We start from the raw sequence: 19,204 nt of genomic DNA, 5'->3' as shown, positions 1-19,204 counted from the left end.
GGGATTATAATCGTGTCGTTATATTTGTGCTGCCTTGCTGTGACAACATACAAGTGAGAGCGTTGTTGGAATGCTATACATCCCCATACATTCATTTATTTCTGAGTCTGGCACAAAGTCAAAATTGACCACCACAAAAAAGATGTTTGTACATCACGTTTTTCACTACCTCTGTCTCACATGACAGTCGACTCGCTCCGCTGAGCTTGTTTTAAGTGCAAAATGCCGTACATGTGGACATTCGCATCACAAATGTGTCGCCACAAACCGCAAGTCTGGAAAACACTGGTGTTCCTGATTCTGGATGTTTTTTACCACTTTAAGGGAGTTTGGGAATTTACAACAAAGCACAGATGATAACAGGTTTCCTCGAGACAACGCAAGCACGAAGGTAAAGCTAATCTTGCGTTTAGCATGACGCTCGTCACGATTCTCTCAGACCATTCAGTAATCTACAGTGTTTTCACGTCACGTTTTAGTATCAGCTCACCTTGCTTGGAACCCCAACTGAGGTGCTACTAAAAAAGGGAACTGCGAAATGTACCCAATGGAAAGCCCCCAAAAGTAAGCCGATTCGAACCAAACCATGCGGTACTATGCAATGGAAAAGCACCATAAAGCTTCAATCACAACAATTACAATCACTGGAGGCAGTGTTGTAGTCGAACCCAACTCTTATCCAAGTCAAGACTAAAGAGCCATTCACGTTATAACCATAACTAAAACGTAAACTATAACAATAACTATATTAGCGTCCAAATCAGCGGACGATAATGATAACTTTATGCTAATTCACTTACACGCAAAGAACTTGCCTTTAATGGCATTGTGAATCTAGTAGTTTATGAAATCTAATATCTTACTTTTTGGCATAGTCAATGTGGTAGGAAAAAATTATTACGTAATGAATTTAACAGCAACTGAATCACCTCAGTCTGGACTTATGGACTTAACTTTTTGTGAGTGCTGCACGCGTGAACAAAAATTTAACGTAATTGTTACGTAAAAAATATCATAAATGGTACGGCGGCATGTAATCAAAGAAAAATACGATATGCGATAACTTGCTAAACAATGTGATATGCATAACTGCATGTTATTTTACCTTAAGTTCGTAAATCAATTTTCATTATATTTGAATAAAAAAACTGAATAATCAACATGCATTTCACATAATTGTTTGGGGAAAGAAAAGCATCATTATTCGCTAGCCTCTGCATTGACCTCAAACTTTGACTATACATAACTTTCTGAAGTATTATAATCATTAAGTTATTGTAAACCATTGCAATAGAAATGTTTGCTATATGATATCTTGCAGCTCAAATGGGGTGTCTTGTAGGTAAATGTATGACATTATGTGATTTATATAAGCTGAGATAGCTGTTGTGCTAATATACAATCTGTAAGTAAACCAGCTTAGTTCTGTGCATAAAAAATAAATTTCACACATTTACATATAGATGTTTTTGTTAACATACAGAACAACATTTTAAATACGCTGTCAATGGAGAAACAAGCTTTATGCATACAAAATGGTAAAATTTTGGCATATATCAGCAGGGGGAAATCTTACTACTGTAGCTTACCATGACCCCATGGGTTTATCCCCTGTTTATGATAGATCATCCATGTTTCTTATTTTCCATAATGGTTTTCAAGAATCTAAAGAGAGCCAATAAATGAAGACTAAAGGTTACAGGATGATTGCAAGGTGTCATCCCCAGGCCCTATTTCCATATCACTCCTATCGTGAGGCCTGCCAGATATTCGTAGGTATGGCAGAGAAGAGCTAATCCAGATAGCCGTCAGATAATGAGAAGTGCATGGGCTCCAAATCCCCAGCAAAATGGATTACACACTCCTACTAGGATTCCTCATCTCACACAGTGCATTCCTTGATTGTATTACTGATTATTTCAGCGAGGCATCTGCTATCACGCTCCTCTCTGGGTGATGATGGTAGATGCACCTTATTTCGTTACCGTGTCCGCCTCTCCATAAAGCCTCATCTCTGAAGTCGGCCAAGAGTTTTATTGATTTTCACACAGCCTAATCCGATCGCCATAACTACTTGCAGATCAATTTAACGCTATCCTCTTGCAAGCATGGAACATATTGCAAAGCTTGTTAAAGTCATAATGGCTTCCATTATTTGGACAAATAATCTTTATCATGATGTCAAATATGATTCTAGAAGCGGCATCCATCCCTGAGGTCATGTTAGGAAACTATGTAACGTGACGCTACATTCCTTGCAAACTTGACAATCGATGAATTGCTGTTCGCTTGATGTTGAGAAACATGTAGCTGAAAAGTATCCATATTATAGTCAAAATGGATAATGGTTGCATAGTTTTTTTTTTTTTTAGATACATTTTACAATCAAACTGTTTTACAAGTCAAAATTTAACACATAATCCAATTTAAAGGGGACTTTTTAAGATGCAAAATAAATCTTTGGTGTCCCCAGAAGGCGTTGTGACGTTTTAGTTCAAATTACCATTTAAAAAAATACCAAACACAACAGATAATTTATAATAGCATGCCACTTTGTAGGTCTGAGCAAAAATGGGCCGTTTTTGGGTGTGTCCTTTTAAATGCAAATGAGTTGATGAATTGCAAACATTGTTGAAATGGAAACTCATTTGTGCTGTTAATATATTTTTTTTTTGTCTCTCTTATTGTGCACTAAATGGCAGTGCCGTGGTTGGATTGTGCAGATTAAGGGGCAGTATTATCCCCTTCTGACATCACAAAGGGGAGCCAAATTTCAATGACCTATTTTTTCAAATGCTTGCAGAGAATGGTTTACCAAAACTTAGTTACTGGGTTGTTCTTTTCACATTTTCTAGGTTGATAGAAGCACTGGGGACCCATTATAACTAAACATGGAAAAAACAATTTCCTGTATAGCAATGCTACAACATTGTGCTAGTAGCACAAAATGTCATGGGTTTAAACCCAGGGAGCATATACGGATAAAAACTATACTTTTTAATGCACTGTAAGTCGCTTTGGATAAAAGCATCAGCCAAATGTATTTGAAGATAACTTTTAACAATGATAATTCTGAAAAAAAAAAATGCTTTTACAAATGCAAGGAAGCAGATCTGTCAGCCTGATCTCACAGGAATCCGAACGTATTTTACAAGTTGGCTAATTTATACGAGGTGAATCGTACACAAAAAAATAAAAAAGGAAAGAAGCAGCAATTAGTTTCAAGTGCTTGCAAACTGAATTCCCAGCACCCAACAGAGGTTTAGTCATAAAGAAAGCAATCAGGTCTATGTTGCCATTGCATAACAATGTTGAACAGTAGGACATACACTGTAAGAAAGTCTTGAAAACAATATGAGGTCATCTTAACATTTTGCATAATTATATATTTGTCTTCACCGTATATTTTTGTATAATTGGCAATACTACACTACTTGACTTGACTCTCGAGTAGTCTTTTGTAGCGTGTAATTAGGTTTGTCTATTGGGCGGCTTCCTGCGGTTTCACAGAGTGATGCTTAGAAATGTTAAAGATCCCATGAAATGAAAATTACACTTTTGTGGATTTAAATCCATGTCTAGCAGCTTTGCCGCTGTTGTTCTACATTCTAATGGGCTTCTGAAAGTTGACATTATTGTGCAAAACTCTTGGGCCACCATGCACGCCACCATATATGAATAGGATAGTATAGAAAAGCCAACTCTTTATATCCTCTTTATACCCAAACTTCCTGTTTCAACAGGAAATACATCAAGAGAAGAAAACAGATAGGGCAATTAAAAATAAGTTAGGGTCTTGCACAAAGCAGGTGAATTATGAGAATGAGATATTTAATTAGTATCTAGACTCAAACCGCACCTGCTAGATAATCCTCATGACATTTAAATTCATGATGATACTGAAGATAAAACAATTCAAATGCAGTGCACATAGAGAGAATAATTGCACCTTACGGCTGATTCTTTAAAACTGAAAAATTGCAGGAGAGATACAGTATGACTTTTGCCTCAACATACCGTACATAACACCTAATAATCTACTTTCAACTGCTAAGACAAAGAAACCTGCCAAGGATTTTTTTATACATAAAGCTTATGAGCTAAAGAGATTTTTACTGTGAACATGTCATGAGGGCAATTTAATAAACAAAGGGAAAAGCTCTGTATGGCTAGAAGTAGGTTTTTGAGCCATGACGGTAACACTTTACAATAACAGTACATGAATAATCATGTACTAATACATAAATTAATAATTACTTTAATATGAAGTAATGATAAGTTAAGCCATGTACTAATCAATAACTAACCATAACTATGTCATGAGTCATACGAATTCATGCATGAATTACAGCCACCTTAACTACACATTAATACATGTTTGTTAGTTAATGCATTAATTAACACTTTGGGTAACCGAAATCAAACATGCTCTAGAACAGTGGTTCCCAACGGTTTGCAGGATCTGATGCTTTGTTTGAGGTCAAATAAAGATGCATAAAATGTTCCACTTATAATTTTAGAAACAAAAGATATTTTTCAAATTCATGTGCTCACAATACCAAGATAGCAGGTAGTTAAAATATTTTATTATGTAAGATAATTGTTCTCTATTTTTGTGTGCTTGTCAATGTAGATTGCAAAATCAAAAGGAAGGTGGATGTAAACGTTACGGCCTACAACAGGCTGTCCGCTCGTTACACTTGTGGTCTGCTGCTTTTGGCGCTGTCAAAATATTTCAGTTAAAATCATTCTGACTATTCCTCAGAAATGACAAACATGTTAACCAAAGTCACAATGCCAAATGTGTAGTGTTCATATAAAGACCATCAAACCGTCAATCATACCAGTTTATTTGTGAAAGCTATTAAAATGTTATCTTGATGTTATTTTAATTATTGTTTAATTAATTTTTCGCATTGTATCAGGATCAGCGTTCAGCCAGGTGCAGATCTACGGGTGGATTGACAGCTTGCCCACCCAATCAGATTCATGGAAAACATTATGTTTTTTCATTCAAACCATAATTCTTCAACCATTTGAACTATCAAAAAATTAGAATTGCTCCTAAAGAAAACAAATTGCGCTTTTTGGCAATATATGGTTTATTACGGTAATGTCTTGCTTTCCGTCCACCAATCGCTGCTGTCATCTAGAGCGGAAGAGGCGGGTTTGAAGAGAGCGCGGTAGGTTAGATTGCACTGAGTAGCAGATTCGTGTGTGAACGTGTGGATCACTGCGGTAAAGAAAAGACTTCTAAATAAAAACGGTGTACACCAGCAACACTAAAGTTAACTCGCTCTTGGTGGCTCGCGACTCGACGGCCCGACTGGACTGTTTAAGTTGATTTTCAATAAAGCAGTGTTGATATTTTTTGCTTCTGGGTCCTCTATATTTCAGTACCAGTGCTTAGGTAAGCCACGGGCGTTTAATTAAATAAATGCTCAATGCTTAAATAGTTCATCGTAAATCGTTGTAATATGCTTATGACTTGCGAATGTTATGCTTATTTAATTGAAATAAACCAAGCTTAATGACGTATGCAGCCTGCATATCCGACCTCCGGAGGATGCAGCCTTCTGATTGAGAGACGGCCGATTCTAATACAGTTAGATTGAATAACGTAATTCCATCTAAAATGTACAAAACTGACGGAAAGAACACAGTCATTTTATCTTCCCAAATAACGCAAGTTAAAAAAAGTATGTGAATTTTTCTGGCCCGCAGATGTATAGATGCCCACCTATCAAAAACACTTTCTGCCTCTGGGTAACTTATATTTTTATTTGTTAATGTATGATAAGGTCATGACTTTACTAAGGGGGCACATCATTACTAACTCATCGTTAACTACTCATAAACTAACATAAATTCATGATTTGTTATGGTATGATTAGGTCATGACTTTACTTGAGGGGGCACATCATTACTAACTCATCGTTAACTACTCATAAACTAACATAAATTCATGATTTGTTAATGTATGATTAGGTCATGACTTTACTTGAGGGGGCACATCATTACTAACTCATCGTTAACTACTCATAAACTAACATAAATTCATGATTTGTTATGGTATGATTAGGTCATGACTTTACTTGAGGGGGCACATCACTACTAACTCATCGTTAACTACTCATAAACTAACAAAAATTCATGATTTGTTAATGTATGATTAGGTCATGACTTTACTTGAAGGGGCACATCATTATTAACTCATCGTTAACTACTCATAAACTAACATAAATTAATGACTTGTTAATGTATTATTGTGTAGGCCCTACACAATGACTTTTCTTGGAGGGGTACACTGTTAAAAAGTTATCAATTACACATTCTATACAAATTCAGCTCATCAAAATCCAAATTTTTGGTGGTTTTAAAGGAGAGGAGCAAATGTGAAAATTAGTCAGACATTTGGAAGGGGTAATAATGGCTTAAAAGAAGAACAAAACAAATACTGTATGTGCATTTTGATATTAAGACGATAATAACCATCGTCTGTATGCTAACACTGATTTAAATTTAGAAAGAATAGTGTCTGTCACTCTTAATGGCAGCAGTGGAACTAATTTTAATTATTAATCCATAATTGCACATTTAATGATTAAGGTTAACTGTAAATGTTGCAAGAAATCCAGTGCCATTCAATGTTTTTAGCTCACCTGCAGGAGCAAATATATAAACAGTTTTGCATTACAAACCTAAACATTTTGCATTAACAAAAGTTATTTTCGTTCTTCTAGAGAGCTTGTTTGATATGGAGTACACAAAGTGTTAGTTAATGCATTAACTAACAAACATGTATTAATGTGTAGTTAAGGTGGGTGTAATTCATGCATGAATTCATATGACTCATAACATAGTTACAGTTAGTTATTGATTAGTAAATAGCTTAACTCATCATTAGTTCATATTAAACTGATTATTAATTTATGTATTAGTACATGATTATTCATGTACTGTTATTGTAAAGTGTTACCGTATTTTGCACCGGCGCACAGCGGGTTTTTTCCCTCCACAGACGCACGTCGGCAAACTAGGGAATGAACTTGCGCTCCCTGGGCGGTTCAGCGCAAAAAAGGAGGCGTGTTCTGGCACAAACCATCCCTGATGCTATTTTGCAGTTTCAAAAAACAATTGTGCCACTGACCAAAAAAAAACTAGTTTAAAGTCAGTGGCGCTTTGCGCGTTGTTCATTATGCTATTTTAAGGGCGCATGCTTGACCATAATGTATAGCGTGCACAACGCGCACACACTTTGCTTATCTAATCTACACAGATGCAACAGTTATTTTTGCAAATCATAAATTGTTACAATAAAAAATATTAACACATGAGATAAGGGGAATCATTGTGGTGAGCATTGTGGTGATAGTTTTTATTTATTGTGTGGCTGCGTTAAAAAATTATCATGCAAATAACGATTAAAATATTTTCATAAGAAACCTTAATGTATATGAACTTGATTTGTAAGTGTACTTTGGGGTTGGACCTTGCTTGCGTTTCTTGGGTCCGATTTCAAAGCCCCCAAACCCTTTCAGCGGTGAGGGTGGACGCAGCGATGTCCTGTGCTGGCGTCAGGTCCTGAGGCAGATCCACCTCCCGTTACACGGCGTGCCCGATTTATGCTGGCAATTGGGATTCCCCTGTCTCCTGACATCATTGTAGCGCTTGGCGCAACGATGGGGATGCCAGCTGATGAGACAATTGTGGCTATTTATTCCCACGCCTGTTTAGCCGACTCTGATTTGGGCGGTTTCTCCCATCCCCATACAAAACAACTTCTCTGTCTTCGACTGCTCTTACAAGAACACCGGTCTCCTCGGCTGTGAACCGCTCCTGGCGTGAGCCTGGTAAATCCGTCATAATAATAGCAACCCGCCATGGAACTTGCGCCCTTGCGTTTAAATGGATGTTGGATAGCGTTCTGATTTGTTTGTTTGATGTTACACCCAAACCACACCTATGAATAATGAACCTACTTCAGACAAACCCCTTATTGATTTGCGCCTGGCGCAAGAGTTATTTCTCCCGCCGGGGATATAGCAACAGCGCCCAAGATCCGCCCACAAAGTCACTTGCGCATTGCGCTTCGCACTTGCGATCGTTAAAATAGGGCCCATGGTCATCATCTTTCAGAAAAACACAATTTGAGTTATTTTAGAAAAATGTCCTGGCTGTTCCAAGATAAGTTACAGAAGTAACCCACATGTCTTCAGAAGGTTAACAAAGACCTTTTGAGGGTAATCGATGTGATTTTGTAAGAAATAGCTTCTGTTAGCTAAAACAACTCACAGCGCACAGTTCTCTCGAGGGTCTATTCTCACCAAATCTTACCCATTGTATGCTACGCATAATGCGCATTGGGGTAATTTTCATTTTTCATTCAACTATCACTTTCAGCATTGCTCATCTTGTTACTGGGAGTCTCCAAAAGTAACTGTACGAATGAAAGGTGCACGGATTCCTTCTTGCACGCCTGGATCTGAGCGCACTCCTCCTACTACCTGAACTTTATTGTGCATGACTCAGACTCTTCCTCTCACATGAACCTGTAATACACTCGGCTCTGACATTTCCTTACACTAGAGAGGTTTGTTTAGCGTTCAGGGGTTTATAACCAGCAAGTGTGTTGTTCCTTCTCCCTAGCACGCAAGGAATTTCAGAGGGCTTTAATGACGTGCTTGGATTAATGGCATCAGTTTTAAAGGGACAGTAAGTAGGATTTACCCCCATCTAGTGGTGAAATTGTATTTTGCATTCAAACGAATAGTGCTCTCTAGCGCCTCGCTTTTCCAAATGCGTGTTGCAACTATGGTAGCCGTTATGAACTCACTGATCTCCTTGGGGGCCCTGTCAAATTTACTGTGTCTATTCTTTTCAAATAAATATTTTAATTTTATTTTCAGTAAAAGTGTGTTAATTATTGAGGAATAATGTGAATTTCTTTTCAGTTGCAAAGTATTAACTATTAAATAAATCAAATAAATAATTTTAATGTATTGTTGCGCTGTTGAGAGGGACATCTAGAGGCGAGTAAAAAGCATTGCATAATTTAAAAAAGTAATGCGTAGAAGATGGTTACTCAAGGACCAAAACAAAAATGAGTTTAAAACCACAACCAACTGGATAAATGATAAGAAAACACAAAAAGGACAGCTTTTCCTCACCCTGCCAGTCAGCAACTGTGAAGGAGAACGTTAATTTTTTTTTCTCTAATGGCAAGAGTAAAAAACTCGGCGTTTTCTTAATTTAGTGGCTGGACACAACAAAGCTTTTATGCCCGCGGCCAGTGCATGTTTTTAATTGTTTCCAATGGAAGCTTGGCGTTTTTTAAATAAGCCAGCAATTAGCGGTTTTCTTCCACGCTGATAACCGGCGCCCGGCCGGCGTTTTTTCCGCGCTCAGCGCTGAGCGCCGAGCGCCGAGAGTTTAAAATATGCGACTTTTGGTAAAAAGCTCCGCTCGTCCAATGTCAGTTCTCACGCGGCCGTCCAATCACAGTGGAGGAGGGGCGGGACAAGTATCACAGCAACCAACCATCTCACAGCTGACGTATCAGAATACCAAAGCGCTTAGGGGCTGGACACACCAAAACCTTTAAACGCGGCTGAAAACGCCTTGAGGACGCCAAATGCCAGCTGTTTTTCAGCTGAGTGCCAGCTTTCTTCAGCTGAGCGCTTTGGTAGCTGTGATACTTCAGCTGCGAGGCGGTTGGTTGCTGTGGTAATGTCCCGCCCCTCCCTCACGGTGATTGGGCAGCCATGTGAGAACTGACATTGACAAGCGGAGCTTTTCTCCCAAAGTTCGCCGAGCGCCGGTTTTCAGCGCGGAAAAAACCCTCTAGCTGCTGGCTTATTTAAAAAAACGGCGAGCTTCCATTGGAAACAATTGAAAACATGCGCCGGCCGTGGGCGTAAAGGTTTTGGTGTACACAACCCCTTAGCTTAAGAAAGCTGGCACTCAGCTGAAAAACAGCTGGCATTCGGCGTTGTCCAGGCGTTTTCAGCCACTTTTAAAAGTTTTGGTGTGTACAGACCTAATCCTGTAAGATGGGGCATACAGGCAGATGCGAACCAACACTTGAGCCCTGTGCATACAGGTACAACGCTGTTGCCCAAAAAATTGGTAAAGGGGGCCTTTGAGACATCCGTGCCCAAGGCACATCATCGCCATAATCCGTCCCTGCAGGTCTGCTGCGTATTCAAGTGTTTTGGAGGAGGCTTGGCTTTGGACTGTGATTTACAGGGTCTGGGATTGTAATCCTTAAATGTTATCAGGCTAAAGTTCACATTTTCCAAATCCCCGACTCCACCTTGGCTGATTCCACTGGGACATTGCCTCGATTTATATCTGTACAATTACAATCAGTTTGCTTCTCTCTCAAAACAGCCTTTAGGTTTTACAAACAGTACACACTGCGATTATTGTCTTACATGAAATCTGAATCGACCGAGGGCTTTCTTTAATAAATGTGCCTCTTTATTGTGTACGATTCAAACCAGCATGTAATTCCAAAGAAGAACATGCTTCTTTTCAACATTTTGCGTTATTATATTGATTAAAAATGCAATAATGATCATCATCTTGTTATATAATGTTTCATTCTGTTGACCCAACCAGTGCCATAACATTAATAATGACATTAACTAATATATGTACCTAAACTCTCCAGATCCACTAAATCTGAACTTTCAGATCTCATCTGTGTTCAAAGACATTTTAATATGCTGATAAACACAACAGTGAGCGTACATTACAGTATATATTAATGTGTCAAATTGTTATGTTGCATAGTGATGGAAAACAGCCTTACAAGCCTTAGGCTTACAAACTGTACTCCTTGGCTGAAGAATTGTTTATTGAGATTTTTAATATCAATAAAATGCAAATGTATTATCTTATGCCACGGTTTCATATTGTGCTGCTATGCATTACATTATGTAATGTAATACCATGGCCTCATGTGTCTTTGCTTTAACAAAAAGATATGAGAAAATAAACAAGTGATGTCAGCGGTGCTCAATGAATATTCACTGAAGGGTCGCTGCATTTGTCCTCATGGCACATTTTTGTTTTCAGATATGGTGGAGGTTTGTTTGTGGGATTAAATTCATGATCTGGTTCACCTAATGTTTTAAAGCCATCACTAGCCATCTGTTAGCTGCAGGGTGCTATGCTAATAAAGGCACATTGCAGACAATGGTCGGATTAGATTAATACTGTATCTTAATATAGAAGCGAATCCTGCTGTGAATGTTTGTAACATCTACTGGATAAAGCAAAAAAGTTTGCTGGAGTCAAAGAGAAAAAATGTTTGTGTTAGCATTGCCTTATAATGAGAAGTATAGTATTTTTTAACATTTATGGCTAAAGTTCACATTAATTATAAGGATATATAAGAAGTATAATGTTGTTTAACAATGCTTTTAATCATGCTCATATAAAATCTAAACACACCCCATGTATGAATTCAGTTTCTGACCAATATATAACAATTTGAGTTAGTGAATGTAAATGTATTTCTAAATATGTCCAATCTGCTTTAATGTGAACATGCATTCCTGTCTGTTTTTAGGAACCTATGTGACCAAGGTCACAGCGACAGATGCAGACGACCCCACCTACGGCAACAGTGCCCGGGTGGTGTACAGCATACTTCACGGGCAGCCATACTTCTCAGTGGACCCCAAAACAGGTAAACATTCATGAATACTTTACAGTAAATATAAACCCACAGAAAAAAATGAAATTCCTATAACAAACAAGCTCTTACCCTTTGTGTAATACAACAGATTTGTTTCATTTATTTCACAGTACACAGGTTTCAACATAATTACGTTCATTGACCCTATTAGACAAATAATCTCTGCGGTTTGATTTGATAATAATGCGGCGGGCCTGGAAAATAGATTTGTAATAAGTACCAACTCTGAACCGTAATTCATTTTGAACAGTCGAAGCAATGAGAAGCTAAACAGGCCAGAAAAGATCTATAATTATACAATCAGGTGAAACATTTCCAACCCCGAGGAGAAAATAAAGTCAACTTACTTTAAAGCAACACTATGTAGTTTTTTTACCTTTAAATAATGTCTCTAAAATTATTTCAGTGATAGAACGACTTTTAACTGGACAAATTGTACTATTGCTGCAACCTGAGCAGCCTCCTAGCTGCTACAAGCACACTCTAAAAGTGGCGGTGGAGGGTAGGAAACACAGCCCCGCCCCTCCCCCTGCCTGCAGAAGAGTGTCTGATACCAGGCAATGTTGCACTTTTCAACCACATGGGGGAGCTGTAAGTCATTTTTACATGGAAACTACATAGTGTTGCTTTAAGCAAGCACATTTTTATTATGTATATGGCTGAAAATTTGGCATTTATATGTATGTAACTATATATAATATTACCACATAAACTGAATAATCCCTTGCAAAATATGAAAAATAAAACCAGATCTACAAATTGGCTTTTTCTGCATTCAATGAAGTGTAATATTTAACATGCAAAAGACAAAACTGAGGTAAAACATGTGGCTGTTGGATAACTTGACGCACAGAGCTATATGTGCTATGACTTCTCACTTTTCAATATGGTTATAGCCCTGCTGAACAAATCTGAAGCATGGCAAATACAGGAATACATAAATAAAAACATCATTCATCCTGATATCAGCAAAGACAGTGGGTCTGAGGATGTGACATTTCATAGCTGAACAAATCAAATGTGCAGAAGGATGGAAGAAAAATCTAAACCCATATATAAAAAACAAATCCAGCATAAAACGACAATAAACAAAAGCTGAGAGGCGAGAAGGAGAAACAAAGTAGGTGGTAAAATCAAGGAAAATCAAGTGTGTAAAAGAAAACGGATTCAGGAAACACACACCTTGAAGAAACAGTTTACAGTTAAATGAACATTGCCGTAATTCATGTGGTGATATTCACCACCGTGTTGTTTCATTTTACACTCTTTCTTCTGGAAAACACTTAAGCAAGTTGTAGATTGTGAATTACGCTACAGAGATTCAATAAAAGCAAAACATAAGTACTGTAAATATACAGTAAATAGTAGTACCATAGTAATACACATACAATAGCACTGAAGTGCAATTATATGTACAGAAAATGTATTAAAATTTTACATAAACCTTGCAGTAAAAAAGAATAACAGCTTACATTTAAGGCTAGATTTACTAACAGCTTGCGCCAGTGCAAACCATTATGGTGTCTTTAAATATCGACTATCAGGATTTTTCTAAAGACGTTCAGTGGATAATTAGCACTGAAAAGGTGTTGTCTAGTTATTTTTGTGACTTATCCTATTGACCATGCATTTCTAGGAGTACCTTTCAGACGCAAAATTTATGGGAGGAGATTATTTAAATGATGCACGCAACGCAAAATATACAAATTTTTGCGCATGTGTTATGACTGGTATTTGGGCATTTTTTATAAAACTTTTTTTTTAATTACTTTGCGCTTGAAATTACCGAGCCCCTAAGGTGACATTGGAGTAAAATAAATCTATAGTTTAGTTTCATGTGCTCACGTGAAACTTTAATGTGCTCACGTGAAACTTTCATGTGCAGAACTTGTTTTTTTTAAGTTTCGTTTCACGTGCTCGCGTGAAACTATCGGGTGCTCGCGTGAAACTATCGCGCGCGCACATGAAACTTTCGCTATCACGTGCGCGAGCGATAGTTTCAGGTGAGCACGCGATAGTTTCACGTGAGCACACAAAACTAAACTTTAAAGGATAATTCCGGTATTTAACACTTTGAGTCTCATTTCTGGTTTGTTTTGGATGAACTACAGTGATGGACACAGAAATTTTGACAATGGGTCGTGTCTTGAGTTTTTGACTCGTTTAGAAGGGTCTCTTGACTGCTTCAGAATGGAAGTCAATGACCATGCACAAACATGTCATTAAAACAACACTTAACGTTAATTTTCAAAACTGTACTACTCACCGAGTGGTTCGTGGTGTTCGTTGATGATTAAAAACAAATATATTGGCGCAATGTATGATTTCAATCCGTGTTATTTGCTATAGTGGAACTATTTTTTCAGATACCTCACAACCGCGTATATACTTCCGCTCTATATTTGAGTCTGAAGCGTTAGCACACTCCCAACCACTTGATGGCGACAACCACCACTTTGCTGTACAAGTACGCTCGGTGTCTAGCGTATGGACAGTCACAATCGAGCTCAACTTCAAACCTAAAGCTGGTCACTGAGCCATCAAATATGTAGGGCTGTTCCGAATAAAAAATTTTGAGCTTCGAAGCTCTAGTAGAAATCATATTGAATATTTGAAGCTTCGGAAGGAGGGGCTGAACATATTTTTCTCTTTAATAAAGGCAGGAATCTCTGTGTGTGTGTGTGTGTGTATGTCTACAGTTTTATTATGTGGCGGATGTGTTGCTGCGGACCTAAGGGAGTGTAGTACATTTTTTTCGTGCAATACGGACATGCGACACGTTTAGAATTAATAAACTTTAAAAATACTACAGAACAGCGCAAGCCGGAAGCGGCGTGCCTGTCACGCGTCCTGCGTGAACAGCATTAGTGAAACAAAACACAAGAGCAATACTTTTAATAAGGTAGCCTAACATTTTTTCTAACAAACAAACATTCCCGTATCAGAAATAAGCAGCACAGTAATTACTGACAACGTAAAGGGTAGGCTATTTAAATAAAACAACGAAAATAAATGAACGAAGTTCAACAAACTGTAATAAAACGGTAGCATACTTTCAAAATCAAGTTTATTTATAACACTTACAATATCCAATATGTTTTTTTCATCAGCAGAACAATAAAGAAGATATTTTGCAGAAACCCCAGTGCTCCGTCATGCAAGTCAACCGATCCGCACACTTTAAGAGCTAAAGCATAGGCTATATATCCAATACAACAGTAATCCCCCATAACTCCGTGTGACATATTGACGTCTTGTGAAGCAAATCAATCAGTTTTTGCAAGAAACTGAACATTATTTACAACACTATTAGCATGAATGCCAAAGCAGGAAGCGCGCTTTCCATTCGAGGCGATCTCTTCTACTGGTGGCGTTTGGTGGCTGTTGGCTATGGATGTTGGTCTCTCTGCGCCACCTATCGTGCGGGGGCGTGAAGCGCACTTCCTGCTTGGGAAAAGCTCTGCATTAACGCTGTAAAATATTAATATATATATTCGAATCTCAAAACTGAAAATCGAATGTCAACCCACGTAACGAATATTTAAATATTCTGGTCCACCCCTACAAATATGGGAAAAATGTATTCTGAGAGAAACCGAGCGAAAAAACTACAACCACATATAAACAGACCCTTTTCTGTTTCCCGGCGGCGGAGTGATATATCAGCGAGCACTGAGTCTTCCAAGAAAACTCAATGGAATTTTACAAAATGCCAAATAAAACACGACAGAAACTGTATTTCGCTACACAACTTGTTTTTAATCATCAACGAACACCACGCACCACTCGGTGAGTAGCACAGTTTTGAAAATGAACGTTAAGTGTTGTTTTAATGACATGTTTGTGCATGGCCATTGACTTCCATTCTGAAGCAGTCAAGAGACGCTTCTAAACGAGTCAAAATCTCAAGACACGACCCATTGTCAAAATTTCTGTGTCCATCACTGTAGTTCATCCAAAACAAACCAGAAATGAGACTCAAAGTGTTAAATACCGGAATTATCCTTTAAAAAAAATCTGCACATGAAGGTTTTGTGTGAGCACATTAAAGTTTCACATGAGCACATGAAAGTTTCACGTGAGCACATGAAACTAAACTTTATTTAATTTTTGCTCCATGTCCCCTTAGGGGCTCCGTATGAAATGGCTGTAATTATTGCTTAAAAAATCAGTGGATAGGAAAAAGCAATGCAGGATTGTATTAACATCTAACATATGAACAAATGATTCAGAAATATTGTTTGCCAAGTACTGAAGTAAATAAAATAAGAGTCACTAGGAGAAGACGTTTCAAAACTTCTTGTCAACCTTCATTTTTTATCCTCCAGTTTTTTTTAGTGTTCTGTGGCTTCGTTAGCTGGAAAAAACACCCCAAATTTTTCGCTGCGATGTCCGTGGTGCTAAATTCAAGATCAGCTCTGCTTATTTGCGATGCTGAACGAATTTGCGAGGTTCTTGCGTTGGTCATTATGGAAATCAGCTGTTGCTCCTGTGTTATTTAATTTGCGCTTTTTTATACATAACCCATAGATATTAACACTCCCATTTGCGCTTTTTTGGAATTGCGCTCTCGTGCCCCATTTAGTAAATCTGGCCCTTGTTTTTTTATTCACACAAAGCTGTTTTGTCCTTTTGAGAGCGATATAATTCATTTCTCATCTATTTTCTTAGAAGACTTTCACACATTCCATCTAAGATATTGCTTTAATTTTTGCACAAAAGAGACAAGTGTGAGTAAATGAGTTTTCATTGTTTAAGTGAAGTTTGCTTTAAGTACCTCACATATTTCTGCGTCTTACAGTGAACATACAAAGTAAAAGCGTAAAGCATAAAATAAATAAAAAAAAACTCTATGGTGCTCGTAACCCATGTGTCGGAGAATCACTTGAGTGGATACTGCTTGAGTTTTATCTGAAATGAGCATTGTACGAAGGTCTGTGACCTTCCTATCCGCACACTACAATGTCGTATTCATCCTATGAAGTGCTCTCTTGATCGCTAAAAGTATTTTATGGCTTAGCAAAATGCATTAGTTGTGCTATACAGAAGAAAAACTCTTACTATGCAGGCTTTGTTAACTTGTTAAGAGTATTATATGCTTTACGACTGACCTCTAACTCCATCTCAGCTAAACACACATTCAGGTAAAGATGAGCATATTATCATATAAAGGTTCTCGATGGCTCCTTTATTCTTTGGTTTTGTTGGAAAACATTTACAGTATGTACCCAGGAGTGGTTCATGTTTGTGTTTATAATGGATAGATGGAATAAGTGCTACCCAAACTACACTTTTAAAAATAAAGGTGCTTTACAATGCCATAGCAGAGACATTGTTGGCTGTATGGTTCCATAAAAAACTTTAACACTTGAAAAACCTTTCTGTTTCATAAAAAGGTGAAAGAGGGTTATTTGGATTAAGGCCACACAATTTTGACAAAAAAAAAAAAAAACATAATTGTAATTGCGGTTATTATTGTTATTATTTTTTTTTTAATTTATTGTTGAATAATAGACTTTACCTTGATGTTTGTAAATGTTTTATGTAATATAAATTATGTTTTTAATTGTTTCTCCCGTAATTATAATCCCGATTAGTTTCTCGATTAATTGTGCAGCCCTTTTTTTGGATTATAAAAAGGTAAAAAAGAAATGTATTTTAAGAACCTTTGACTGAATGTTGCTTCGAGGAACCAAAAATGATTTTACTATGGCATCGCTGGACAAAAATCTCCTTATGATGGCCATCACTGTATCTACAAAGTCTTCATTATGCTCTATAAACCATAGAACAGAGCCATCAAAAGGAGATTCAGATCATTTTCCTTCTGAACGACCCCCATCGAGCAAATCTGGGGAGAGTTGGAAAATAAACTGCACTTGTACATTCAAAGGAAAGCCTTTGGGTTGAGTTGCATAAGGCATGGGATGAACATTACTGATGGAAAATGTGACCCGTGCTGACAAAATGAGTCAGAATGCACACTGTCTAATTTTGAGCTACAGGCAAAAGAAAGTATAAATATCTATTTTGGTCGAAATTGAGGTTTTCATAAAAGTACATGAAGCCCTCGTCTAGCAATCCCAATGCTCTAAATAGTCATAAAACATCTAAAATAATCTTTATTTGTACGTTTTTCGAGAGGTATAGCATCCTAAATGCTTAACCTATTCAAGCATCCAAATGCACGTCTGACATTTTGGCCCTATCTTGCACCCAGCGCAATTGACTTTGTCAGTGACGCATGTATCATTCATATTTTGCACCGGCGCACAGCGGGTTTTTCCCCTCCACAGACGCACTTCGGCAAACTAGGGAATAAACTTGCGCTCCCTGGGCGGTTCAGCGCAAAAAAGGAGGCGTGTTGCGGCGCAAACCATCCCTGATGCTATTTTGCAGTTTCAAAAAACAATTGCGCCACTGACCAAAAAAAAACTACACTGTAAAAAAATTCCGTAGAAATTGCAGCTGGGTTGCCGGTAATTTACCGTAGATTTAAATTTATGTTTTTTACTGGCAATATTTTGTTCAAAGTTAAATGAACATTAAATATTTACAAGTCATTGTCTTTACAGAGTAAAACTAAAATAACAGCATTAAGCAAAACATTCTGGGAAACAAAATCTGAAGCAAAAAACAAAAAAAGGTTGATGATGATTTCTGGTTCCCAGAATGCTTTGCATGAGGCTGTTATTGTATATTTTTATTCTGTAAAGATAAAGACTTGTTAATATTTAAAATTTATTTAACTTTGAACAAACTCTTGCCAGTAAATAACATAAATGTAAATCTACGGTAAATTACCGGCAACCCAGCTGCAATAACATTGTAATTTCTACGGATTTTTTTTACAGTGTAGTCTAAAGTCAGTGGCGCGTTGCGTGTGGTTCATTATGCAATTTTAAGGGCGCATGCTTGACCATAATGTATAGCGTGCACAACGCACACAAACTGTGCTTATCTAATCTACACAGATGCAAAAGTTATTTTTGCAAATCATAAATTGTTACAATAAAAAATATTAACACATGAGATAAGGGGAATCATAGTGGTGAGCATTGTGGTGATAATTTTTATTTATTGTGTGGCTGCGTTAAAAAATTCTCATGCAAATAACGATTAAAATGTTTTCATAAGAAACCTTAATGTATATGAACTTGATTTGTAAGAGTACTTTGGGGTTGGACCTTGCTTGCGTTTCTTGGGTCCGATTTCAAAGCCCCCAAACCCTTTCAGCGGTGAGGGTGGACGCAGCGATGTCCTCTGCTGGCGTCAGGTCCTGAGGCAGATCCACCTCCCGTTACACGGCGTGCCCGATTTATGCTGGCAAGCTTGGGATTCCCCCGTCTCCTGACATTATTGTAGCGCTTGGCGCAATGATGGGGATGCCAGCTGATGAGACAATTGTGGCTATTTGCTCTCACACCTGTTTAACCTACGCTGATTTGGGCGGGTTTCTCATATCCCCATACAAAACAACTTCTCTGTCTTTGACTG

General features: G+C 37.7%; 1 protein-coding gene across 1 annotated transcript in view; it reads left to right on the top strand.

Moving 5' to 3' along the window:
- cdh12b (cadherin 12b) overlaps window positions 1–19,204 on the top strand; it is a 176,555-nt gene that overhangs the window by 94,991 nt on the left and 62,360 nt on the right. Inside the window, exon 4 of the mRNA XM_073815067.1 lies at window positions 11,579–11,698. Within this exon, the coding sequence (XP_073671168.1) occupies window positions 11,579–11,698 (120 nt within the window). The remainder of the gene's footprint in view (window positions 1–11,578; window positions 11,699–19,204) is intronic.

This window comes from Paramisgurnus dabryanus, chromosome 1, assembly GCF_030506205.2.
Source record: "Paramisgurnus dabryanus chromosome 1, PD_genome_1.1, whole genome shotgun sequence".
Classification (NCBI taxonomy): domain Eukaryota; kingdom Metazoa; phylum Chordata; class Actinopteri; order Cypriniformes; family Cobitidae; genus Paramisgurnus; species Paramisgurnus dabryanus.
This window is presented reverse-complemented; position numbering and strand designations above follow the sequence as displayed.